Source organism: Pseudophryne corroboree, chromosome 4 (genome assembly GCF_028390025.1).
Source record: "Pseudophryne corroboree isolate aPseCor3 chromosome 4, aPseCor3.hap2, whole genome shotgun sequence".
NCBI classification, from domain to species: Eukaryota; Metazoa; Chordata; class Amphibia; order Anura; family Myobatrachidae; genus Pseudophryne; species Pseudophryne corroboree.
In genome coordinates this window covers 93,608,652-93,636,116 of record NC_086447.1, presented here as the reverse complement: position 1 = coordinate 93,636,116, position 27,465 = coordinate 93,608,652, and the positions used below count along the sequence as shown (strand labels likewise).

Sequence of the window (27,465 nt, the reverse complement as noted above, 5' to 3'; positions counted from 1 at the left end):
TGATACCCTGAAATTCTCCAGGCTTGCAATAATCGCCCTGAGCGATTCCATTTTGAACTTGAACCTTTGTATATAAGTGTTCAAGGATTTAAATTTTAGAATGGGTCTCACCGAACCGTCTGGTTTCGGTACCACAACATTTTTGGAATAGTAACCCCGGCCTTGTTGAAGGAGGGGTACCTTGATTTCACCTGCTGGAAGTACAGCTTGTGAATTGCCGCCAGTACTAACTCCCTATATCCGAGGGCAGCAGGCAAGGCTGATGTGAGGTAACGGCGAGGGGGAGTCGCCTCGAACTCCAGCTTGTATCCCTGTGATACTACTTGCAGAACCCAGTGATTCACCTGTGGGCAAGCCCACTGGTCCCTTAAGTTCCCGAGACGCGCCCCCACCGCACCTGTCTGTGGAGCCCCAGCGTCATGCTGTGGACTCAGAGGAAGCGGGGGAGGATTTTTGATCCTGGGAACTGGCTGTCTGTGCAGCTTTTTCCTTCTTCCCTTGTGCAGAAAGGAAGCGCCTTTGGCCCCCTTGCTTTTCTGAAGCCGAAAGGACTGTACCCGATAATACAGTGCTTTCTTAGGGTGTGAGGAAACCTGAGGTAGAAATTTTTCTTCCCAGCTGTTGCTGTGAATACAAGGTCCCAGAGACCATCCCCAAACAATTCCTCACCCTGATAAGGCATAATCTCCATGTGCCTTTTAAAGTCAACATCACCTGTCCACTGCCGGGTTTCTAATACCCTCCTGGCAGAATGGACCTTGCATTAATTCTGGACGCCAGCCGGCAAATATCCCTCTGTGCATCCCTCATATATAAGACTACGTCTTTAATATGCTCTATGTTAGCACCATATTCTCCCTGTCTAGGGTATTAATATTATCTGACAGGGTATCAGACCCTGCTGCAGCAGCACTATTCATGCTGAGGCAATTGCAGGTCTCAGTATAATACCTGAGTGTGTATATACAGACTTCAGGATAGCCTCCTGCTTTTTATCAGCAGGCTCCTTCAAAGTGGCCGTATCCTAAGACGGCAGTGCCACCTTTTATGACAAACGTGTGAGCGCCTTATCCACCCTAGGGGATATCTCCCAACGTGACCTATCCTCTGGCTGGAAAGGGTACGCCAGCAGTAATTTTTTTTGAAATTACCAGTTTCTTATCGGGGGAACCCACGCTTCTTCACACACTTCATTCACTCATCTGATGGGGGAACAAAACACTGGCTGCTTTTTCTCCCCAAACATAAAACCCCTTTTATGTGGTACTTGGGTTAATGTCAGAAATGTGTAACACAATTTTTATTGCCGAGATCATGCAACGGATGTTCCTAGTGGATTGTGTATATGTCTCAACCTCGTCGACACTGGAGTCAGACTCCGTGTCGACATCTGTGTCTGCCATCTGAGGTAACGGGCGTTTTTTGAGCCCCTGATGGCTTTTGAGACGCCTGGGCAGGCGTGGGTTGAGAAGCCGGCTGTCCCACAGCTGTTACGTCATCCAGCCTTTTATGTAAGGAGTTGACACTGTCAGTTAATACCTTCCACTCTGGTGTCGGCCCCACAGGGGGCGACATCCCATTTATCGGCATCTGCTCCGCCTCCACATAAGCCTCCTCATCCAACATGTCGACACAGCCGTACCGACACACACACAGGAAATGCTCTGACTGAGGACAGGACCCCACACAGCCCTTTGGGGAGACAGAGAGAGAGCATGCCAGCACACACCAAAGCACTATATAATGTAGGGATAAACACTATCACTGAGTGAATTTTCCCCAATAGCTGCTTGTATAAACAATATTGCGCCTAAATTTAGTGGCCCCCCCCCCTCTCTTTTTAACCCTTTGAGCCTGAAAACTACAGGGGAGAGCCTGGGGAGCTGTCTTCCAGCTACACTGTTAAGAGAAAATGGCGCCAGTGTGCCGAGGGAGATAGCTCCGCCCCTTTTTCGCAGACTTTTCTCCCGCTTTTTTATGGATTCTGGCAGGGGTAATTATCACATATATAGCTTCTGGGGCTATACATTGTGATTATTTTGCCAGCCAAGGTGTTTTTATTGCTGCTCAGGGCGCCCCCCCCCCAGCGCCCTGCACCCTCAGTGACCGGAGTGTGAAGTGTGTATGAGGAGCAATGGTGCACAGCTGCAGTGCTGTGCGCTACCTTGGTGAAGACTGAAGTCTTCTGCCGCCGATTTTCCGGACCATCTTCATGCTTCTGGCTCTGTAAGGGGGACGGCGGCGCGGCTCCGGGAACGAACACCAAGGACGGGTCCTGCGGTCGATCCTTCTGGAGCTAATGGTGTCCAGTAGCCTAAGAAGCCCAAGCTAGCTGCAAGCAGGTAGGTTCGCTTCTTCTCCCCTTAGTCCCTCGTTGCAGTGAGCCTGTTGCCAGCAGGTCTCACTGTAAAATAAAAAACCTAACATATACTTTCTTTCTAGGAGCTCAGGAGAGCCCCTAGTGTGCATCTAGCTCGGCCGGGCACAGAAATCTAACTGAGGTCTGGAGGAGGGGCATAGAGGGAGGAGCCAGTGCACACCAGATAGTACCTAATCTTTCTTTTAGAGTGCCCAGTCTCCTGCGGAGCCCGTCTATTCCCCATGGTCCTTACGGAGTTCCCAGCATCCACTAGGACGTCAGAGAAAACCCTGTTACTGTGGGGAGAATCTGGAGCATCCAGAAGAGTACAAGGAAAACACACCAAGCCCGCGCACACTGCAGCCATCACTTTAATTAAGCCCAATGCCTCATCACTGAGAGGCAGAAATGCTGACCAGTGTCCCAATAACAGTGGACACACAGAGGGGCAGATGTATTAAGCCTGGAGAGGTGATAATGCACCAGCCAATCAGCTCCTGTCAATTTACATATTGGAGCTGATTGGCTGGTGCGTTATCACCTTGCACATATCACTACTTTATCACTTCTCCAGGCTTATACATCTGCCCCAGAGTAACACGTGAGGACTAAATGTTAGCACCTCCAAAATGGAAAACTTTAAAGATAGCATGCAGTCGCGTGATATCAGGAATAGACCTCCGAATCAGTTATTAAAGAGGAAATGTAACAGTGACCGGTCACATGTGTACAATACAAGGAGGACGCGAGACGTGGGGTGTATCGGACGGAAATGATTGGAACCAGGAAATAACAAATTGTATCTTCCGCACATTTACTACAACAAAAAAGGTTTTGTGTTACCTATTCTACACTTCTCTACAGCTGATGCAGGCTGCCTTTACTCTTCGCGTAGCTCAGCTGAAGTAGACCTGGACTGGCAAGTACTGTAGATGTTACAAAACGGAAAGCATTGGAAGACAGGTATGATGGCAAGCATTATATTACAGAGGACGTCAGAATTCAGGTCACGCAGGCATCATGCATTCATGCCGTTATTTAAAGTCTGATACAAGATGGATATAATGGTGAAAAAATAGGATTTTAATTACCTACCGATAAAACCTTTTCTCGTAGTCTGTAGAGTCCATTCAGTACCATGGGGTAAAGACGGGTCCACTAGAAGCCATGGGCACTTTAAGAATTTGATAGTGTGGGCTGGCTCCTCCCTCTATGCCACTCCTACCAGACTCGGTTTAGAAAATGTGCCCGGAGGAGCCGGTCATGCTGAAGGAAGCTCCTGAAGAGTTTTCTGCATTTATTTTCTATGTTTGTTGTTATCAGGCACTGCCTGCTTCGTGGGACTTGGGGGGGATGGGGAGCGACCCAACCTCTTGAAGGGTTAATGGTCCCGTTCCCCGCTGACAGGACACTGAGCTCCTGAGGGAACTATTCGCAAGCCCGACCACGGAGAGCGTACATTCCCGTAGCACGCCGCCACCCCTAATAGAGCCAGAAGAATGAAGAGTGGTGAGTAGTGAGCCGGCGTCCCGGTTAGCAGGGCGCCGGCCATTATGGCGGCACGAGGGTACGGAGGCGCACGGCTTCTAACCGGGGCGGAATACGTCTCCAGACACAGTACACAGCTGCGTCTCAGTACATAGTACCCAGACTGTCAACACAGCCTTAAAACGGTTTATCTCCATTTTAAGCACCAGATTCCTCAGCAAGTATAAAAAAAAGCGGGAAGACCGTGCGCCATTGAAGGGATGGGGATTCACTATGAGAGGACCCAGCAGCTCACCAGCGCCATTATCCCTCTGCAGTGGACACAGATGCTGATAGGACCGGGACGTACAGCTCCTCCGGTGTGACTCCAAATTACCTCAGTGGTACCAGAGGGTCATAGCAGGGGTGGAGCGACTATTAGTGTACTAAGTCCCCTATCAGGGTACTTAGCCTGCGAACCGGCTAAGCATGGTATTAGCGATAAGGGCATGGTGGGGGCTGGCATTAAACAACTCTGTGTCTCCCTGAAGGGCTCTTTGTGGGTTAATTGTGCTTAACCTTTTCCTGTGTGTGTGTGTGTGCGCTGTCACATTTACATTATGTCAGGCAAAGAGTGTGTTTCTTGTACCTTTCTAATACATACAAATGACTACTAGTGGGATTTTATTTTTATTTAATTAAGATTGGGTCAAATCCTCAGCGAACTGTTGAAGTAACAATCACAGCAGCCAAATATTTTGTTTTTCTCCTTCGTCCTAGAGGACGCTGGGGACTCCAAAAGGACCATGGGGTATAGACGGGATCCGCAGGAAACATGGACACTTTAAGACTTTAAATGGGTGTGAACTGGCTCCTCCCTCTATGTACCTCCTCCAGACATCAGTTAGTTAGATTCAGCGCCCAGAGGAGACTGGTCACACACTAGGGGAGCTCTACTGAGTTTCTCTAAAAAGACTTTTGTTAGGTTTTTTATTTTCAGGGAGCACTGCTGGCAACAGGCTCCCTGCATCGTGGGACTGAGGGGAGAGAAGCAGACCTACTTCTGTGAGTTGAAAGGCTCTGCTTCTTAGGCTACTGGACACCATTAGCTCCAGAGGGTCTCATCACTTGGGTCACCTAGCTGCTCGTTCCCGGAGCCGCGCCACCGTCCCCCTCACAGAGCCTGAAGAAAGAAGACAGGTGAGTAACCGAAGCAAAGAAGACTTCAGTCTTCCTGAGGTACTGCGCAGCGGTCGCGCTGCGCGCCATTGCTCCCGCACACACAGGCACTACATGGTGCAGGGCGCAGGGGGGGCGCCCTGGGCAGCAATAAAAACTTCAAAAATAAGGACTGGCATGTATATACAGTGTGGAGGCACTGTTAGGAGACCCCCGCCATTTTCTCTCCACAGCTTGCTGCAGAGACGCTGCTCCTGGCCCTTCACTGCTGTCACAAGTAACAGGGTGTTAAAAACAAGGGGGGGCACAAAAATTTGGTGTTGGTTATTATTATTATTATAATAATAATAATAATAATAATAATAATAATAATAATAATAATAATAAAACAGCGCTTATAGGTCTGGGGCATTGTTTAATTCTTCAGACCGGTGGGGCGCTGGGTGTGAGCTGGCAAACTCACTCTCTGAAAGGCCTTACTGTGGGTCTGTCCCCTTTAGCCCAGTGTGTTTGGGGGTGTCGGTACGTGTGTGTCGGCATGTCAGAAGCTGAATACTCTTCCCAGGAGGCGGCTCGAGTGGGGGCTGAACAGAATGAGGGAGTGACTCCGTCGGCACTGCCGACTGCTGATTGGGTTGAGATGTGGAGTGTTTTAAATAAAAGTGTGGCATTGTTGCATAAGAGGTTGGACAAATCGGAGTCTCAGAACCAAGCATGGAGCTCAGAACCACACACTCAGACCCCCTCGGGGTCCCAAAAACGTTCATTTACCCAGATAGCAGACACTGATACCGACACGGATTCCGACTCCAGTGCCGACTATAATGATGCAAAGTTGCATCCTAGGGTGGCTAAGAGTATTCAATACATGATTGTGGCGATAAAAGACGTGTTACATATCACGGAAGACCCCGCTGTCCCAGAGACAAGGGTCTGTAAGTTTAAGGGGAAGAAACCGGAGGTAACGTTTCCTCCCTTTCATGAACTGAACGCTCTTTTTGAAAGGGCCTTGGAAACTCCAGACAAGAGGTGGCAGATTCCCAGGAGAATTGCTATGGCATATCCGTTTCCTTCTCAGGATAGGGTTAGGTGGGAGTCAACACCCACGGTAGACAAAGCTCTAGCGCGATTGTCTAAGAAGGTGGCGCTACCGTCCCCTGAAATGGTGGCACTTAAGGATCCTGCTGATCGTAGGCAGGAAGCTACCTTGAAATCTATTTATGTCACGACGGGGACGCTGCTCAGGCTGGCCGTGGCATCGGCTTGGGTGAGTAACGCAATTGAAAAGTGGGCAGATACCTTGTCATCTGAAATGGACACCCTGGATAGGGATAGCGTGCTTTTTACACTAGGTCATATCAGAGACGCTGCAGTCTATCTAAAGGAGACTGCGAGAGATATTGGCCTCTTGGAATCAAGGGCCAATGCCATGGCAATCTCGGCTAGGAGGGCGTTGTGGACTCATCAATGGAATGGTGATGCTGATTCTAAGAAGGCTATGGAGGCTCTGCCCTATAAGGGTGGAGTTTTGTTTGGTGAAGGCATTGCGGACCTGGTTTCTACAGCTACAGCGGGCAAGTCCTCTTTTCTGCCTTTTGTTCCTCCACAGCAAAAGAAAACGCCTCAATACCAGATGCAGTCCTTTCGGTCGCAGAAATTCCGGAAAGGACGTGGGTCATCCTTCCTTGCGGCAAGAGGTAAGGGAAAAGGAAAAAGATCACCGGCTGGGACAGGCTCCCAGGAGCAGAAGTCCTCCCAGGCTTCTGCCAAGCCCACCGCATGACGCTGGGGCTCCCCTGCGGGAGTCCGCACCGGTGGGGGCGCGCCTTCAGCTCTTCAGTCAGGTCTGGGTTCTCTCGGTCCTGGATCCTTGGGTGCTGAAAATTGTGACCCAAGGATACAAACTGGAGTTTCAAGACGTGCCTCCACACCGATTTTTCAAATCGGCCTTGCCAGCTTCTCTTCCGGAAAGAGAGGTAGTGTGTGCTGCAATACAAAAGCTGTGTCAGCAGCGAGTCATTGTCGAGGTACCCCCGTCACAACGGGGAGAAGTGTTTTATTCAAGCCTGTTTGTGGTCCCGAAGCCGGATGGCTCGGTCAGACCGATTCTGAACTTAAAATCCCTCAATCTGTATTTGAAAAGTTTCAAATTCAAAATGGAATCTCTCCGAGCAGTGATCTCCAGTCTGGAGGGGGGGGGGGGGGGGATTTTATGGTGTCAGTCGACATAAAAGGATGCTTACCTACATGTCCCCATTTATCCTCATCAGGCGTACCTGAGGTTCGATGTTCAGTATTGTCACTACCAATTTCAGACGTTGCCGTTTGGTCTTTCCACGGCCCTGAGGATTTTCACAAAGGTAATGGCGGAAATGATGGTGCTCCTGCGCAAGCAAGGGGTCACAATTATCCCGTACGTGGACGATCTCCTGATAAAGTCGAGATCATGGGAGCAGTTAAGAAAAAATGTTGTGCTCTCCCTGACGGTTCTGCAGCAACATGGCTGGCTCTTAAATTTGCCAAAGTCACAATTGATTCCGACATCACGGCTGTCGTTCTTGGGCATGATTCTGGACACGGATCTACAGAGTTTTTCTCCCGTTGGAAAAAGCTCTGGAAATCCAGAACATGGTCAAGGAACTTCTGAAACCGGCAAGAGTGTCGATACACATGCACCGGAGGATATGCCTATACCCCAGGGCCAGGATTTCTCTCCTGTGGTGGCTCCAAAGTTCTCACCTTCTAGAGGGTCGCAGGTTCGGGATCCAAGATTGGGTCCTGGTAACCACGGATGCGAGTCTCCGAGGTTGGGGAGCAGTCACACAGGGGGAAAATTTCCAGGGAAAATGGTCAAGCCAAGAAGCTTGTCTGCACATAAACGTTCTGGAGTTAGGGGCCATTTACAACGGCCTCCTACAAGCAGAACATCTCCTTCGCGGCCTACCCGTCCTGATTCAGTCGGACAACATAACAGCGGTGGCGCACATAAACCGCCAGGGCGGAACAAGGAGCAGAGCGGCGACGGCGGAGGCCACAAGGATTCTTCGCTGGGCGGAAAAACATGCAAGCGCTCTGACAGCGGTCTTCATTCCAGGTGTGGACAACTGGGAAGCAGACTTCCTCAGCAGACACGATCTCCATCCAGGAGAGTGGGGTCTTCATCAAGAGGTCTTTGCAGAAGTGACAAGTCATTGGGGACTGCCTCAAATAGATATGATGGCGTCTCGCCTCAACAAGAAGCTTCAGACATACTGTTCCAGGTCGAGGGACCCTCAAGCAATAGCAGTGGACGCACTGGTGACACCGTGGGTGTTTCAGTCGGTCTATGTGTTCCCTCCACTTCCACTCATCCCAAAGGTGTTAAGGATCATAAGAAGAACGAGGGTTCAGGCGATACACGTTGTTCCAGATTGGCCACGGAGGGCCTGGTATCCGGATCTTCAGGAATTACTCATAGGAGATCCCTGACCTCTTCCTCGGAGAGAGGATCTATTGCAGCAAGGACCGTGCGTGTTCCAAGACTTTCCGCGGTTGCATTTGACGGCGTGGCGGTTGAACGCCAAATCCTAGCTCGAAAGGGTATTCCTAGAGAGGTCATTCCGAATCTACTGAAAGCTAGGAAGGAGGTAACGGCGAAGCATTACCACCGTATTTGGAGAAAATATGTGTCTTGGTGCGAATCCAAGAAGGCGCCTACGAAAGAATTTCAGCTGGGTCGTTTCCTCCATTTTTTGCAAGCAGGTGTGGATGCGGGCCTAAAGTTAGGCTCCATTAAAGTGCAGATTTCGGCCTTATCTATTTTCTTTCAAAAGGAATTGGCCTCACTTCCAGAAGTACAGACTTTCGTGAAAGAGGTACTGCACATCCAACCTCCATTTGTGCCCCCGGTGGCTCCATGGGACCTTAACATGGTGTTACGGTTCCTGACATCACATTGGTTTGAACCTTTACAAAAGGTTGAGTTTAAATTTCTCACTTGGAAAGTGGTCATGCTATTGGCCTTGGCGTCCGCAAGGCGGGTGTCAGAGTTGGCGGCTTTGTCTCACAAAAGCCCCTACTTGGTTTTCCATGTTGATAGAGCGGAATTGAGGACTCGTCAACAATTTCTCCCAAAGGTGGTTTCTTCGTTTCACATGAACCAACCTATTGTGGTACCTGTGGCTACTGAAGCCTTGGCTGATTCTAAGTCGCTCGATGTGGTCAGAGCTTTGAAAATGTATGTAGCCAGAACGGCTCGTATTAGGAAAACAAAGGCGCTGTTTGTCCTGTATGCTTCCAACAAGGTTGGGGCTCCTGCTTCTAAGCAGACTATTGTACGCTGGATCTGTAATAAGATTCAGCATGCCCATTCTGCGGCTGGATTGCAGTTACCGAATTCGGTGAAGGCCCATTCCACTAGGAAGGTGGGCTCGTCTTGGGCGGCTGCCCGGGGTGTCTTGGCATTACAACTTTGCCAAGCAGCTACTTGGTCGGGTTCAAACACTTTTGCAAAATTCTACAAGTTTGATACCCTGGCTGATGAGGACCTCATGTTTGCTCAATCGGTGCTGCAGAGTCATCCGCTTTCTCCCGCCCGGTCTGGAGCTTTGGTATAAACCCCATGGTCCTTTTGGAGTCCCCAGCATCCTCTAGGACGAAGGAGAAAATAGGATTTTAATACCTACCGGTAAATCCTTTTCTCTTAGTCCGTAGAGGATGCTGGGCGCCCGTCCCAGTGCGAACTCTATCTGCAGTACTTGTTAACGGTTAGTGCTTATGTTACACAATGGTTGTGTTTTGGTTAAGGTCAGCCTGTTGCTGATCGTTTTGGTTCACGCTGTTAACTGGTTGTAGTTACAGGCCATGTTGTACGGTGTGTTGTGGTGTGAGCTGGTAGGTATCTCACCCTTAGTTTAACAAAATCCTTTTCCTCGAAATGTCCGTCTCCTCTGGGCACAGTTCCTATAACTGAGGTCTGGAGGAGGAGCATAGAGGGAGGAGCCAGTTCACACCCATTTAAAGTCTTAAAGTGCCCATGTCTCCTGCGGATCCCGTCTATACCCCATGGTCCTTTTGGAGTCCCCAGCATCCTCTACGGACTAAGAGAAAAGGAATTACCGGTAGGTATTAAAATCCTATTTTTTGTCTTGACCCTAAAAGGACTCAAATAATTCAAGTTATGGTAACCACACATGCACTGTTTAAAGCACAGAGGGGCAGATGTATTAAGCCTGGAGAAGAGATAAAGCAGTGATCAGTGCAAGGTGATAACGCACCAGCCAGCAGCTCCTGTCATTTTTCAAAACCGTAATGACTGGCTGGTGCATTATCACCTTGTGCTGATCACTGCTTTATCCCTTCTCCAGGTTAATACATCTGCCCCATTGGCTGCTAGATACAGGTGCTCAGACTGTTAGTAGGGGCAGGATGTCACAGTGCCCAGAAATCTGAGGAGCGTTCCAAAGTCTCTCTGATGTCAACATCATGAGCCAAGTGGCTGTAGTTGCCATGATAGTTACACAACACTGTTGTTCTAGAACAGTTGTAAACTAAGCACTGCTCCATAGCACATTATACACCGATCAGCCATAACATTGAAACCACTTGCCTAATTTTGGGAGTGACTCAATTAGCACAGCAGGGGTGTAGCTCCTCTGTTAAGTGCCTGTAGCTGTTCGAATGACTGCATCGCACCCAGCACTTAACCCGGCCGCTGCATATTACAGTGACTAATGCCCGGAGTTTAGTCGCACTAAACTACATCTACCATATTAAGTGCCGGGAGTGAATCAGTTATTGCACGCTGTAAGGCAACTAATTAACGCAGATTTATGCTTGCACTCTTAGAAGGGTGCGAACTGAAAGGCGCATTAAGGGCTAGTTGCAGGAGGAACTGAATAGCTCCGAGAACTTAAGCCGGGAGCTACATCCCCACGGTGCTAAGTGAATAGCTCCCCACTGATAAACCAAAACCTGGACAGTTGGGGTGCCTTGAGGACTGTGTTTGAGAACCTTTGGCCTAATGCATCACACTACCACTGCCAGCTTGTCTTAATGCATCCTGTTGCCACCTGGCTGTGGTGTCCACCTGATGTAAGACCAAACGTTATTCATCATATCAGGCCACCTTCCTCCACTGCACCATGGTCCAGTTCTGATGTTCACATGCCCATTGTAGGCTTTTTTTTGCAGTGGACATGGGTCAGCAAGGGCACTCTGAACGGTCTGCAGCTATGCTGCCCCTATACGTGCACTGTGTGTTCTGACACCTTCCCATCATGGCCAGCATTAGCGTTTTAGCAATTTGAGCTACAGAAGCTCTTCTGCGGAACAGGATCACACAGGCTAGCCTTTGCTCCCCACACGCATCAGTGAGCCTTGGGCGCCCATGACCCTGTCACCGGTTCACCCTATGCCCTTCCTTGGACCACTTTTGCCCCATTTTCCTGCTTCCAAACACATCAACTTCAAGTTTTTACTTGCTGCCTAATATATCCCACCGCTTGACGGGTGCCATTGTAACGAGATAAGCAATGTTATACCCCTTTCAGACTTACATTGCTGGGTCACACCCGGGAATGTGTACACAGGTGCGACCCGGCTTGAGACCCCTTTCAGACTTGCAGCCTGACACGGCATATTGCCGGGCTGGTGATGTCACCACTGACGCTACAGGAGGCGGCGCTTGGAGATGATCATCTTCAACAACCCCGCCTCCTATGCAGAGAACGGGTGCCGGGTCACCTTGACCCAGCTTTCCCATTCACACTGCACGGTTTCATCGCATCCGGGTCGCGACCTGGGATGAAATGCCGGGATGCCTGACCCAGGATATTGCATTAGGACCCTTTCATACAAGGCAAAATCCAGAGTTGATGCGCGTTCCGGGAAATTTATGCTAGTCTGAAAGGGTTATTATTCTCTTCACATATCACTGGTTCTAATGTTATGACTGATGGGTGAATATATAATAGTACTGCTATATAGTGGAAGGGAAACAAAGGGCCGTTTCACAAAAAGGACTAAAAATATCCCATACGTGACACTCCCCCCCCAAAAAAAAAAAAAATCTGCAGCTGTGTTTCTATTGAGTTAATTAAAGCTCTTTGTCATATGTTTTCATCAAAAATAACACAGGCTCTTAATTTAGTGTTGAGGGGAATTAACAAGCAGAAGTTTCCTTTACAAAACGGCGGTGGACTTGACATGTCCCATACGTGACAACTAAATTTTATGTTGGGTATAACGGAGAATTTTTTTTTAGCTACCTTTACAATAAGCCTGGCTAGGTTTTCTTTATATAAAAAAAAAAAAAAAACTTCCTTGCATTCAGTTTTAACAAAAATGTATAAATTAAAACTTGTACAATTGTCCTGTACGTGACGGCGGAATGGCCCCGAATCAGCTCACAAACCATCACAATCTCCAGTACACGCAGAAGCATTAAGTGCTCATACGGAACCGATGGATAGAACACGAACATCGTTGTGCTGCTGTGTACAGTCTCCGCTGTGCTGCGCAGTAATCAGCAACGTAAAGGCTGCCTCTGGCTGCACTTGTATCATTAACCCTGACTGACACAGGCACAAAGCCCAAGTCCTTGTACTGGCTACGTACATGCAGTATGACATTCCTGACACTGCGAAGCGTGACAGAACGGTGGTATGAATAAAAAACAACCAGACAAATGCAACGGGTGACCCGGAAATACACTGTGATTTGGTGAGCAAGTTGTATGCGGTCATTTCTAAGGTAGTAAAGGTCCAACCTATGCTTTAAGGCGCTTCACAGCTTCAGACAAGTTTCATGTAATGTCCCGTACCTGTCGTCTGCCTTCCTGCAATACTTTCTTAATATATGTAGGAAGGCACAATCTTTCCCGCTTCAATGTGTTTCTTATCCATGTCTTTATATAATCAGACTGCGCTATTTATTTTTGTTGCCCTGTGATAGGGCACACAACTGTTCTTTGGATACAATAGTGTTCAAGCTGGAAAACAGAGCACAACAGTGTTGTACCTCAGTGCCTTATGATACGAATACAAGGCTAAAAAGCAGAGCACAGCAATGTTGTATTCCAAATGCTAATGATATGAATAAATAAATAGCAGAGCACAGCAATGTTGTATGCTAGGGACTAATGATATGAATGCATGGCTAAAAAGTAGAGCACATTAATGTTCTATCATAAGGCCTAATAACACACGGTCAAGTCAGATTATTATGACCACCTCCTACACTAGACATCGGCAGCGTGTAACCCAGGAAGTACGCCACGTGTCATGCGCTGGCTTGGTGGGTATATAAGGTGTGGGATAGGCCGTCTGCACACATATCACTTGTTGCTGTGATGGGTAAAAGGGATGATTATCGGCTTTCGGGCCTAGGGTGGCAGTATTTCTGAAACAGCGCAGTGTGTGACCTGTCCGTGTGCTGCAGCGGTGAAGGTGTATCGTGACTGGACAAACGGCACAAATGCTAATAACAGACGTAGAAACTGCGGAGCACCATGTGCCATTGATGTGAGAGGTGAACATCAGCTATGAAGGTGCGTGAGGGCCGACCGATGCACTTCAGTGGAGCAGCTCACCACCAAAATGAACCTGAGGGGTACACAGCACACAGCGGTTACTTTGACTAATAGCTGGTGGTCATAAAAATGTGACTCGACTGTGTACAAACACATGGCTAAAAGCAGAGCACAGGAATGTTGTAAAGCTATGGTCTAATGATGTGAATACATGGCTAATAGACAATGGCAGCAGTTTTATATAATCAGGGCCTAATGACATGAACACATGGGTAAAAAGCAGAGCAGGTCCGAGTTGTACCCTGGGGTCTAATGATATAAATAATGGCTAAAAGCAAAAAATAAAGTTAGAAAGAAAAAAACCTACAGTTTATATTTAATAAAAGTTGCAACAGGACAATGTATCTGTGATATTGTTAAAACCCCTTTACCTGCATACAGTACAGAGGTGGTAAACATTTTGTGGCCTGATAGAATATTCATGAGAAAAGAACCAACCCATTCAGTAAACACCATTGATACAACCAAGACATAAGGAGGCAATTCAATTAGATTTTTTTTTTTTTTTTTTTTTTTTTATATAAACGAGACCTTGGTCCAGTTGTAATGACGCCCGAGATAGCCGGTGGTGCGAGATGTCGGGTGATCTCTGACCCTTTTTTTTTTTTTAAAGGGGCAATCGCTTACAAAGCAAAACCATGCCTTGTGCGATTGCCCCTTTAAAAAAATTCAAGATCGGACGGCACCTCGCACCTCCAGCGTCATTACATCCAGCCCCTTATGCTGCATTATTTAATGTAGGTTCCAGGCTCTGACCCAGCTCATTACTCTCTAAACTGTACCTTACTGAAGTCATTGATGCTTACCTGGCACTCTATGGGGACAGATGTATTAACCTGGAGAAGGCATAAGGAAGTGATAAACCAGTGATATGTGCAAGGTGATAAATGCACCAGCTAATCAGCTCCTAACTGTTAATTTATATATTGGAGCTGACTGGCTGGGGTGTAGTATGGTATGCCGGCGGCCGGGCTCCCGGCGCCCAGCATACCGGCACCGGGAGCCCGACCGCCGGCATACCGACAGCGTGGCGAGCGCAAATGAGCCCCTTGCTGGCTCGCTGCGGGCACGGTGACGCGCGCCACGCTATTTTACTCTCCCTCCAGGGGGGTCGTGGACCCCCACGAGGGAGAAAACGTGTCGGTATATCGGCTGTCGGGATTCCGGCGCCGGTATACTGTGCGCCGGGATCCCGACAGTCGGCATACTGAAGACCACCCAACTGGCTGGTGTGTTTATCACCTTGCACTTATCACTGGTTTATCACTTCCTTATGCTTTCTCCAGGTTAATACATCTGCCCCATTGTGCTGTATTTTTTTAATTTCTATGGCACATTTATTCCTATTACCAATTCATTTCATCAATGTTCTTTTCTACATAAATGAATGGGCCATAGAATAGAATGGGCTATATACAATTATGCTGCACAGCAACAGTGTTTTCCCCACATCAATAGCCACCTAATAAACCTTTACTGATGAGCAGGGGCGTAGGGAGGGCGGTCCCGGTGGAGCTCGAGCTCCAGGCGCCCAAGACAGTACAGGGCGCGGCAGCTCGACTCCGCCTGACCGCAAGCAGCCGCAGCTGTCAGTCACTGACAGCTGGAAACCCAAGCTGCACCAAATCTCTCCCTCCGCTCCGGTCCGTGACTTGCATGTGACGTCACGTGTCACATGCACAGACGTCTGACGTCAGACGGGCGGAGAAGCGGCCAGATTCAGAGGGACTGCGGAGACGGAGCAGCAGCAGTCGGGAAGCAGGAGCGGGGCAGGTGAGTATTTTTCTTTTTTCTTTTATGTTTGCGGCACTACCAGGGGGCACAGCTACAGGGGGCACAACTATTCCGGGCACAGCTACAGGGGGCACAGCTACGGCCACACCCCTTCCCTAGGAAGCCACGCTCCTATATTTTGCCACTATGTTTAACCTGGGGGGGGGGGGGGGGCGGGCAAAGGAAACTTTCGCCCTGGATGCCACAAGGTCTAGAACCGGCCCTGGTGGCCACGCCCCCAATTCAGTACAGGGGAGGGGGGGGGGCGAAACATACCTTGCTCTAGGCACCATGACACCTTGCTACACCTCTGCTGATGAGTGGTAAAATCTGCGAGTTCTAAGCACTAAGGTCACTGCTCGCTAATCACAGGTAGTGCGGGAACCCCACGTGATTGGTTGTGCAGCTAAGGGAACCCCAGTCTCCAGGAAGAGCAGCAGTCCACATGGGATCGGTATGTGATCCTGCCGCTTGGGATGCCGAATGTCAGTATACTGACATCGGCATCCCGGGTGCTAGAATGCCGGCAGGGGGGGCGAGAGCAATGAAGCCCCTTACAGGCTCCCTGCGCTTGCCATGCTGCCGGCTCGGTGGCGTTATTCGCTCGCCACAGGTTCTATTCTTCTTCTATGGGTGCCGTGGACACACACATACCGCATACCGTCCACATCACCCTGTTCTTTAATGTGTGGATTATAGCCCCGGCTTTCCTTAAGATTGCAAATACTGTAGGTATGGCTTGCACTCTCATGTTCCAATGTATAGCTAGTATCTAGAGAGTCAATAGGTCGACCCCATATGGTCGACATTCGTTATCTCAACACTGACAAAATGTCGACAGGTAAAAGGTCGAAAAGATAAAAAAGGTTAATGAAAAATTGTCAGCACAAGATTTTCGGGAGTATTCACATATTTTTAAACTCTGAACTAAGGTCCTTATTTAGGTGTGTTAGCACACCAAAAATGCACACTGATGGTCAAAACCATGTGCAGTGCAGGCGGGGCAGATGTAACATGTGCAGAGAGAGTTAGATGTGGGTGGGGTGTGTTAAAACTGAAATCTAAATTGCAGTGTAAAAATAAAGCAGCCAGTATTTACCCTGCACAGAAATGATAAACCCCATCCAAATATAACTCTCTCTGCACATGTTATTATAGTATGACCAATCTGGTGCTGATTTCTCATGCTCCTCGTCACTACCGGGTTATGGAGCTGGAAGTCACATTAAAATAAATGGGAAAGTAAAAAAAAATAAAAAATGCCACATTAGTAAAATTGTGCAAACATATCCAATGTTTATCAATGGTAGGTATCGCATATGTGGCCTGCATGTGAATCACATCCTTTATAAGTGTTTTCTCATATTGTTTGCACTTTCACTGTTTTAAGCAAACACAAAGTCTGTATGTAACCGGCCCCACACTACCAGACTAAGCGGCCAGGCATGGGATAATGCCCCCTCCCAGTCAGGTGGGAAAGCTTTATAATGATGGTAAATCTGTCCTTCTACAGATGTGCTGCTATAGAGACGCCTGGGCCAGAAGACTGCAGCACATTTAATATTTAATGGATCCTTGCTCCGCACCCTGCTGCAGACTGTCAATATATGCAAATGAGCTACGCTGATTGCTGTAATATTGGCAGCATATTTTTTTTCCACCTTCAGCAATGTCACAAATATTATGTATTTTAAAGCATGGAAAATCTAACTAGAGAAACATCTCGTACTAAGCTAAATTACTTTTACAGGCAGAGGCGTAACGCCCACAGGCAATGGAGACGCCGGCCTCCGGGCTCCAAGCCCTGAAGGGGCACCCACATGTACAGCAGCACCTGTGTGGTTCACAGCAGGATCCAAGTGTGACCGCTGCTCTTCCAATGGAGCTCTGCGGCGCACCCGCACTCTAAGGGATGTGCTCCATGACTGACATCGCCTAGTGTGTCCCCCTCTCGGCGCGGGCTGCCTGACGTGTGCATATATACTTTGCAATATCACTAGTGATGTCATGCCACGGCCGGGCATGCAGTTTCGGACGAGGAGTCCAAATTGAGCTGCATGCACGGCCGATAACAAGGGTCGATAACGACCCGTGTGGCTGTGCATCGGCCGTCGTTAGCAGCATACACACTGGGTGATACAGCAAGCACTATTGCTCAGGAGGGTGAGCGATATCGCTTACTATATCGCCTAGTGTGTACGGGCCTTTAATCGGCTCTGTCCCAGGAGCCCTGCTAACACCTGCAATAGTGGACAGGACAGCTCCTGCCTGTTACCACTCAGCCTGCGCTGCAGCAAATGATTGTGCACCCGCCGCTACTGCTGGACTGTGAGATGGGAACCATCGTGGAACGCGGATGACAGCTGAATTTTGTGAGTCTGACCCTGACCCAGCGGCTGTACAGAGAAGCTGGAGCCCTGCCAAATCACTGTGGGCTCCGGTCCCTGTAGGCTGGCTGAGATCACTATCTATATAATTCTGTAAGTAGTGACACACACACCATAGTTGTTTTCTCTTCTATTAAGAAGGATGGGGGGGAGCGGGGAACCAAACTCCAACTTGCGCCCGGGTGGCTGGGATGAATTTACGCTCTTGTTTAAAGGCATTTACAGTCTGCAGCAACGATCCTCTTCAATGCACACTAGCGCAATATTCTGGGATTTACAGCACATCAGTGGGAAAACACAGCAGTCGTTTTTGGCCAATTTGCTGACCTCAGTGACGGACCAAGTTATACTAAATGTAACAGCTTATATTACCTTGTAATTTGGACACTGGGGATTAGATCTACATTTTACTGAGAATCCCTCTCTCTCTAAATTTAGAGATTTTGCAAACAAACATCATAAGATTATAAAGGGAAACTCATACTTCTGTGAGGTTCTAAAGGGGTAATTTTCTATATTAAAACATGCAAATGTAACTAACAGACAATCAGAGCATTGTGACCCATGCATAGCAGAATGGTCCCAGTCAGGGTAACGCTGAGATTGCAGAACTGATAAATCAGCATTACACACCATGTGACACCAAGAGGCGTATTAATTCCACTCTAAACTAGAAGATATGCGGGAATAGGGTTGGGGCTGATATGCCAGAGGGCAGAATACCAACAGCGGCAACCCTCCCCAGTGGTGCCTAAACCTAACCCACTCCACCCAGCAGCCTAACCCTCCCCAGGGATGCCTAAACCCCCCCTGCCTGCAGCGTAAATCTAACCCCCCCCCCCCCATCATTCCACTGGCTAACTTCTGCACACTTTTCACTTCTTCATAAAATGACCCCTGTGTACTTGTATCGCAACAGGGTTACTTCTACCCTGCAGCACCACTCTCTGTGTCCGCTGCTGCAGCACCTCCCTCTGCCTCTCAGGCTGCTGCATCAGCACCTCCCTCTGCCTCTCTCAAGCTGCTGCAGCAGCACCTCCCTCTGCCTCTCTCAAGCTGCTGCAGCAGCACCCCCCTCTGCCTCTCTCAGGCTGCTGCAGCACCCCCCTCTGCCTCTCTCAGGCTGCTGCAGCACCCCCCTCTGCCTCTCTCAGGCTGCTGCAGCACCCCCCACTGCCTCTCTCAGGCAGCTGCAGCACCCCCCTCTGCCCTTCGGCCAGCTGCTGCACCTCTCTCTGGCCCTCGGTCAGCTGCTGCACCTCGGCTAGCTGCAGCATCTCTCTCTGACCCTCGGCCAGCTGCAGCACCTCTCTCTGCCCCTCAGCCAGCTGCAGCACCTCTCTCTGCCCCTCAGCCAGCTGCAGCACCTCTCTCTGCCCCTCAGCCAGCTGCAGCACCTCTCTCTGCCCCTCAGCCAGCTGCAGCACCTCTCACTGCCCCTCAGCCAGCTGCAGCACCTCTCACTGCCCCTCAGCCAGCTGCAGCACCTCTCTCTGCCCCTCAGCCAGCTGCAGCACCTCTCGCTGCCCCTCAGCCAGCTGCAGCACCTCTCTCTGCCCCTCAGCCAGCTGCAGCACCTCTCTCTGCCCCTCAGGCAATTCTGGAACATTATTTTCATTGCGGCACAGTGGGATTATCAGGACTGGGATTGCAGTTCTAGGGAATTATTTCCATTGAGGCATTTGGGGAATCCAAAACAGCTCAGAAATTCTCTGGCTTTTTATGAGTGAATTAGGTGAAGAACATGAATGTAACCTTATCCAACATGATTTCAGTTAAAATATATATATATTTTAAATAACAATAAATAACAATAATAACAATAGTTTTTTAAACATCGGAACTTCAGTCAGCGCCATCGGAAATGTCACAACTTCCTTTAAACAGCCGCCAGGTACACAGGGAGTGATGGGGGGGGGGTTGGGGATTTACCCTTCCCCAGGGGGGAGATGACTTACACTGCTGCAGCCGCCAGATGGGGGAACCTGCCGTGCTGACCGATCAGCAATGAGCGGCGGCATGGCAAACACTGGGGGGCGGGTGCGGGAAGCCAGAGGAACCTTCTGGTCCCTTTGAGAGCAGCAGCGGAGGGAAGTTTCCCTTCCCGGCAGCTGCAAACAGGGTGTATCTGACTGGGTGCATCCTGTACAACTAGGTCAGATAAAGCACATGCTGGTGTCGTTGCATCTGATGCTACCATGCCAGGCAAGTGGTTAAAGGATTGGGGGGTTGTGAGGTCAGGTCAGTCAGGGCATACATAGTGCTTTTAATTTATTTTAAATTAAACAAGTAAATAGTTAAATACAGCTACTTCCATAGCGGCTCTACTGTGGTGTAACGTGTGTAATGGGCACTACCATGGCATAACATGTATAAGGGGCTCTACCATGGTGTAAGGTGTATAAGGGGCTCTACTGTGGCATAACGTGTATAAGCGGCTCTGCTATGGCGTAAAGCGTATAAGTGGCTCTACTGTGGTGTAATGTGTATAAGCAGCTCTACTGTATGGCGTAACATGTATAAGCAGCTCTACTGTATGGCGTAACATGTATATGCAGCTCTACTGTGTGGCGTAACATATGTAAGGGGTACTACTGTGTGGTGTAATGTGAATGTGAATAACGGACACTACTGTGTTGTGTAATGTGAATTGGCACTATTCTGTGGCCGTGCCCCTTCCCCATGAAGCCATGCCCCTATATTTTAGTTGCGTGCGCACTTTCCATACTTTCAACATGGGGGGCATCCAAAGCAAACTTTCGCCCTGAGCTCCACATGGTCTAGAACCGACCCTGTCACCAATTTAGGGCCTTTAGGGGGGGGGGGGGGGGGGACCAAAACATATCCTTGCTCCGGGCACCATAGTGCCTAGCTAAACCTCTGTACGTATCATTATACAGAAAGTACTTGATCAGTGTTACTTCGAAGCTGATTGGTTGCTATGGCACACTTCTGCACCTCATATCACTGCTTCATACGTCTGCCAGTTAGACTCTTGTAGCCTACTGTATATAGACACTACAGTGTTTAATGCACAGGAACAAGGCAGCTCAGAGAGGTCTTACAAATAACATTTTAGTTAAGTTGTAAGCTTGATAAGAATCCCTCAAACACTAGCGGATCTCCATCAACCACCCTGCAAGTTTAGTTTTTACATACAACGAAACATCTCGGGGATACGGAAGCCCCTGCTTCAAGACATACATATAGCAGCAACAGACTAAGCCAGAGGTTCCCAAACTGTGTGCCGTAGCTCCCTGGGGTGCCTCGGGACACTTGCAGGGGTGCCCTGGGTCAAATTATTCATGGTCAATATAATAGGCAAAACCAGTGCTGGTGGCTGCCAGTCATAAAATATGTGGCCAAACAGAAGCAAATCTTGTCCCTCACCACACAACTGACCCTAAGGATGACATATAAACTCAATCTACTTAATGTAATATTTCTTTCTAAATTTCTCAATAAGAAATTTTTGGCCTAGGGGTGCCATGAAAAAAATTCTGATATTCTAGGGCGCCATGATTCAAAAAAGTTTGGACGTCAAAAGCTGCAGTCGAAAAGTGAGGTCACGCTTGCTGGAGCTGGGTGGACACTGCCGTGAGGTCGGGCGGCTGTGTGACATCCTCCTGCAGCGCTACTGTAGCGCTGATCTCCTCCGTCTGCCGGCGGCTGTCCCCGCTGGTCTCCCCACGGTTCCCTCCCCCCATCTGAGTCCCTCATCTCAATTCGACTTGAAAAAGTCGAATTGAGATGAGATTGAATAGGGGTTGTCGGATCCATTCCGACAAATGCATGTCGGAATGGATCCAACGCTAATTGAATATACCCCTAAGCAATTTATACACAGCCCAATCAGCCATCAGGAAGCAGTGCATGAGGGGTCACATTCTGAGGGAGCATCTGCTCTTCACTGATGGCTCCAGACAACCTTGTGGTCCACACAGCAACTGCTAAAGAGTATTACGCTAATATGTATTCTATTCTTGTTTAATCCCCACACAAATAAATAGACTATTGCGTAATAAGAAAGACACTTGTAAATAATAGATGGAGACAATCAGTGGTGCAAGTAGAAATTTTCTCTTAGTGGTACGGATAGTTAAAATGGATGTGGTCATGTGTCATGAGGGGGCGTGGCCATACAAAACTAGGGGAGTTGCTACATGACAATAGGGGCATAACCACATTATACCACACACCGTAATGCCGATTACATATTATGCCACTGACATAATTTTATGTCCCACACACAAAAATGCCCCTTATAAATTATGCACAAGTGGAATATTTTTTCTGGCTGTAAGAAATAACACTACAAGATACGTAAACCTTGAAACACCCCGTTATATTTCCAGCACAGCAACATTATAACTCGGCACAGTATGGACGCAGACTATGTGGCTAATTCAGACCTGATCGTAGATGTGCTAAATTTAGTACATCTACAATCAGTCACACAGACATGCCAGGGGACACTCAGCACAGGGATAGTCCGCCCCACCTGTCAGTCCCTGCCTTGCCGCACAAGAACAAAAGCATCGCACAGCGGCGATGCTTTTGTACTGTAGGAGTAACTCCCTACCAGCGAGCGGCTCCTGCGCGCTGGCAGTGAGCTACTCGTCGCTGCTCGGGTCGCAGCAGCTGCATGTGAAGTCACGCAGCCGCCGTGGCCCACCCTTCCCCCCAACGGTCCGGGCACACCTGCGTTGGCCGGACCGTGCCCTCTAAACGGCGGCCAAACGCAGTTGGCCCCCCCAACGACCGCCTCTGCCTGTCAATCAGGCAGAGGCGATCGCAGGTCTGAGACAGCCGTCGGCTGTCTGGCACCATGCGCAGTTCAGACTTGATCACTGCTGTGTGAAAACGCACAGCAACGATCAGGTCTGAATTAGCCCATACGGCTCTAATATAGACTCTAATATAGACAACCCCCAATGCGCGCACAGAGACAGAGGAAGATTATCTCTGCAGAATAACTTCCACCCACATAAATGATTAGTAAAGTTTAGCAGTGAAACCGCATTACCCGCACTGAGGAAACCGGTCACATACCAGAAACGGACACAGTAATACAGAGTGTAAGGTCTGCAATAACCTCTCAATCCTGTAATACCATTGTACGTTCTTATTTCAATGGATTCTTATCAGCTTTCCTGTCAGCACGGTTCCACTCTTAGCCACCACAACCATCCATGAAACGGATATTTGTATTTTCTCATGCAGTAGGTAAAGCAGGTCACGGAGCACCAGACAATATAACAAGACTTCTCATTGCCAAACAAATTACTTAGAAGTACAGAAACATTAACTGCAGTTACTGGTCATGTAATGTGGAAACTCACCGGTGATCAGGCCCGCTGCCGGGTTCAGGCTGGCAAACTGCTTGTCGTGCTTGGCCCGCTCCTCCGTGGTGATGGCCCACATGTTTGGCCCGCCTGTAAACAAAGCACTGACAGTTACATCTGGTTCCCAGGTCCCGTGTCAGTTACATATACGTCTGTATACTGTAAGCTGCTACCTACAGCCCCCCCCCAGGGCAGAGCTCAGCACAAAGCTGCCGTCTCCAGCACTACAGCAACCAATCACCAATGCTTAGTCACTAACCTAAAGAGGAAACGGTTAGGAAAACCACTACACGGGAAGTTCTATCTGCAGGAGGTGTCTGCTGTCAGTTGGGTTCTGCAAATGGAAGCTCTCATTTCACATTATATCCTACAGCAAGGAAATCACAGGAGTCAGGTAATCCAATGCAACTTGTCCGAGACCATCCAGATTTTCCCCACTGGACTAGATCAATGGTTCCCAAACGTGGTCCACAATGAGCACCAACAGTACAGGTTTTAAGTATATCCATGGCTCAGCACAGATAGTTAAATCATATGTACTGAGGCACTAATTTAGTCGCTTGTGGCCAAGCATGGCTATACTTAAAACCTGGACCATTAGTGCTTCTTGAGAACTGCGTTTGGTAGTCATTGGACGAGATCACAAACTTCCTTTTGGATCAAGCAGGGACCACTCTTCCTAACAGACAGTGGGGCAGATTTATCAACCTGGAGAAGGCATAAGGAAGTGATAAACCAGTGATAAATACACCAGCCAATCAGCTCCCATATGTAAATTAACAGTTAGGAGCTGATTGGCTGGTGCATTATCACCTTGCACTTAACACTGCTTTATCACTGGTTTATCACTTCTTTATGCCTTCTCCAGGTTAATACATCTACCCCAGAGGGCCTAATTCAGAGTTGATCGCAGAAGCAAATTTGTCAGCAGTTGAGCAAAACCATGTGCACTGCAGGGGGGGCAGATATAACATGTGCAGAGAGAGTTAGATTTGGTTGGGGTATGTTCAAACTGAAATCTAAATTGCAGTGTAAAAATAAAGCAGCCAGTATTTACCCTGCACAGAAACAAAATAACCCACCCAAATCTAAAGGCCCGTACACACTGGCCGATATATCGGCCGTTCTCTTGAAAGGCCGATATATCGCGGGTCCGTCGGCCAGTGTGTACGACTGATACGTCTGTAAACTCCGTCGTTCACAGACGTATCGCGTCGGCCCCGCAGCATAGCCGACGGCCAATATATATATACCGATATTTTGGCGCGTCGCTGTGTGTGTACGGCGGTCGGCCGGCCGACCGCCCGTACACATGCTACGGCGGCCGGCGGTGATTGACAGCTGAACTGGGCGGGCGTGTGTACACGCCCGCCCAGTTCATGACGTCAGTCCCCAACGGATCGGGCAGTGTGTATGCTCAACACACTGCACAATCCGTCCATAGAGGTCTGCAATAACCTCTCATTCCTGTAATACTATTGTACGTTCTTATTTCAATGGATTCTTATCAGCTTTCCTGTCAGCACGGTTCCACTCTCAGCCACCATCCATGAAACCCGTCTTGATTAGTGCCACAGTGCTAGGTGTGGGTTTACCACGTGCACTAACAGCATAACACCTAACACATACCGTTTACCACGACTAAGCACCGGCCATTAGTTGTTCTAAACTGCATCTCCCACCTTAAGTGCTGGGCGTGATGCAAGGGATAGAATAGCTCCAGGGACTCATCCCAGGAGATAAACAACATCACGTTCAATTAAATTCCCCCACATGGGGGCTGATACTAAGTTGAAAGCAAAGCAAAACAGTGCAAGCAACTGCACCTGGGTAAAACCATGTCGCACTGCAGGTGGGGTAGGTGTAACATGTGCTGAGAGAGTTAGATTTAGGAGCAGCGTGTCCAAACTGAAATCTAAATGGCAATGTGAACGTAAAGCTGTCCAGGGTTGTGGGCTACATGCAAAAGCAGCCAGTATCTACCCTGCATGCAAAACTCTGCTACCTGCTCAGAATCATACTCATGGGGCGGTATTCAATTCTTTTCACCCCCATCCACACCTGTTCTGTTTCTGCTGACGGGAGTGGTATCATCATTTCAGCTCGCTACCCCTGGGGTAGGCAAGGGTGCCCAACCCTTTACGCAGCTAAACTGGATTACTATGGGTGCAATACGGGAATCACTTTAGAAAGGAGATTGGGCGTGATATATCATTTGAATACTGCCCATGGATTCTCATCATCGTGTCTTCCTGCAGATGAATCTTCACTAGAGAAATCAGTGATCTCAAAAATAGCTTTTATTAAAGGTAATTAAAATGGAAGTAATACCCCTTTCACATCGCACAAATAACCCGGTACCGACACGGCATATTGCCGTGTCGAACCGGGTCAGTGTGCGATGTGAAAGCACACTGGCCGATTTAGCGGGTCGCCTGACCCGGTAAATCAACCCGGTAAAAAAAGAAGGGTTTTACCCGGGTTGATTACCGGGTCAGGTGCGGTGTGAATGGGAGCCGTGTCGATGCGACACGGTTCCCATTCACAAGATAGGGAGAGGCGGCGCTGGAGATGAGCTCATCTCCCGACGCCGCCTCCACCCCCGCCCCTGCTGCGCGCTCCGTTGTTATGGCAACCGACCCGGTATATTGCCGGGTCGGAAAGCCAGCAGCGGAGTGCAAATGCCGGATCCCACCCGGTAAGTACACGTTTGTCTTACCGGGTAGGATCCGGCATTTGCAGTCTGAATGCAGCATAAATGATAAAACCCTTGTGTGATGTATATGTTAGTAAAAAAGTGAAAATGCACTGGTAAAAGAGGAGTAGATTTACTGTTAACCATTTCTATGCTCCTTTTACAATATTTATAATCTGCGACCTTACTAATAGCCTACTCTTTAGATAGTGTACACTGTAGTCACTTAGTAGCTGCTTGTACACCTCTCGTGGAGACATGTCTGTGAAAATAATGGACCCATAGGAAATTATTACCACATTTAGTGGAATATCAATGTCTGCTAGTAAATCTTTCAAAAATGTCATATATTCTTAGTTAAATCATATCATATTTATCCCATTATAATAAGCTGCCATAGGATATTCCAATACAATTATCAGGTGGACTTTTCCTTATATAAACAGCAGGGCTTCAATAAACAGCCTACAGAACATAGACTGAATACTAGTCTAAGCACATTCCATGTAATAGCTACTGTAATTACAGTTTGTTACTGTAACATAGTGTATGTCCTCCAATGACCTAACAGTGATGTTATTCTGTTTCCACAATTGTTTATTAGTATAGAAAACGCCTATATATGTATCAGTAATGAAATTCCTAGTGAAATGGATTTTACGGATGTTGTAGTAAAGAAAGACTCGTCACTAGAGTTCAACACCTATGTACGGACACCTTCAGCAGTGCCAGACTATCACAGAGAAGTAAGCAGAGCACAAATATAGAGTAGCCAAATACTGCCTTGGAATGTTCAAGGGGATAGAGCAACCTGTAGCCAGAGCCCCAGAATGTTCACACAACTACACCAATCTGTAGCCAATCACAGCATTACAATGTTCACAGGTCAGGAAGAACCTAGACAGAGAATTTGGATGCTTTGAGGGCTAGACTAACGTGTACTCAACAGGAGCATTAGACTGTCCAGATGGCTACACCAATCTGTAACCAGAGCGACTGTCATGCTCTTCCAGCAGAAATTCAAATGGCAACTAATCCAGACCTGCAGCACATTAGGGGTTCCACACCAGGTATCACCAGCATTTTGGAAAACTGTAACAAGTTTTTTCTTGACTTTACAAGCAAAACCAAAGCCGAAGCTCTGCCCAGCCAGCTCTCCATGGCAGACCCACAGTTCTGCCCAGCCATGCCCCATGTCAGACCCACAGTTCTGCCCAGCCATGCCCCATGGCAGACCCACAGTTCTGCCCAGCCATGCCTCATGTCAGACCTACAGCTCTGCTCAGCCATGCCCTATGTCAGACCCACAGCTCTGCTCAGCCATCCCCTATGTCAGACCCACAGCTCTGCTCAGCCATCCCCTATGTCAGACCCACAGCTCTGCTCAGCCATGCCCTATGTCAGACCCACAGCTCTGCTCAGCCATGCCCTATGTCAGACCCACAGCTCTGCTCAGCCATCCCCTATGTCAGACCCACAGCTCTGCTCAGCCATCCCCTATGTCAGACCCACAGCTCTGCTCAGCCATGCCCTATGTCAGACCCACAGCTCTGCTCAGCCATCCCCTATGTCAGACCCACAGCTCTGCTCAGCCATCCCCTATGTCAGACCCACAGCTCTGCTCAGCCATCCCCTATGTCAGACCCACAGCTCTGCTCAGCCATCCCCTATGTCAGACCCACAGCTCTGCT

General features: G+C 48.7%; 1 protein-coding gene across 8 annotated transcripts in view; it reads right to left on the bottom strand.

The window, feature by feature from the left end:
• The window catches only part of ITSN2 (intersectin 2), a 398,370-nt gene that overhangs the window by 224,221 nt on the left and 146,684 nt on the right, over nt 1–27,465 (bottom strand). For all 8 annotated transcript variants that reach the window (XM_063915271.1, XM_063915270.1, XM_063915272.1 and 5 more), the window contains one exon: nt 23,077–23,169. In XM_063915271.1, coding sequence (XP_063771341.1) covers nt 23,077–23,169 — 93 coding nt within the window. The remainder of the gene's footprint in view (nt 1–23,076; nt 23,170–27,465) is intronic.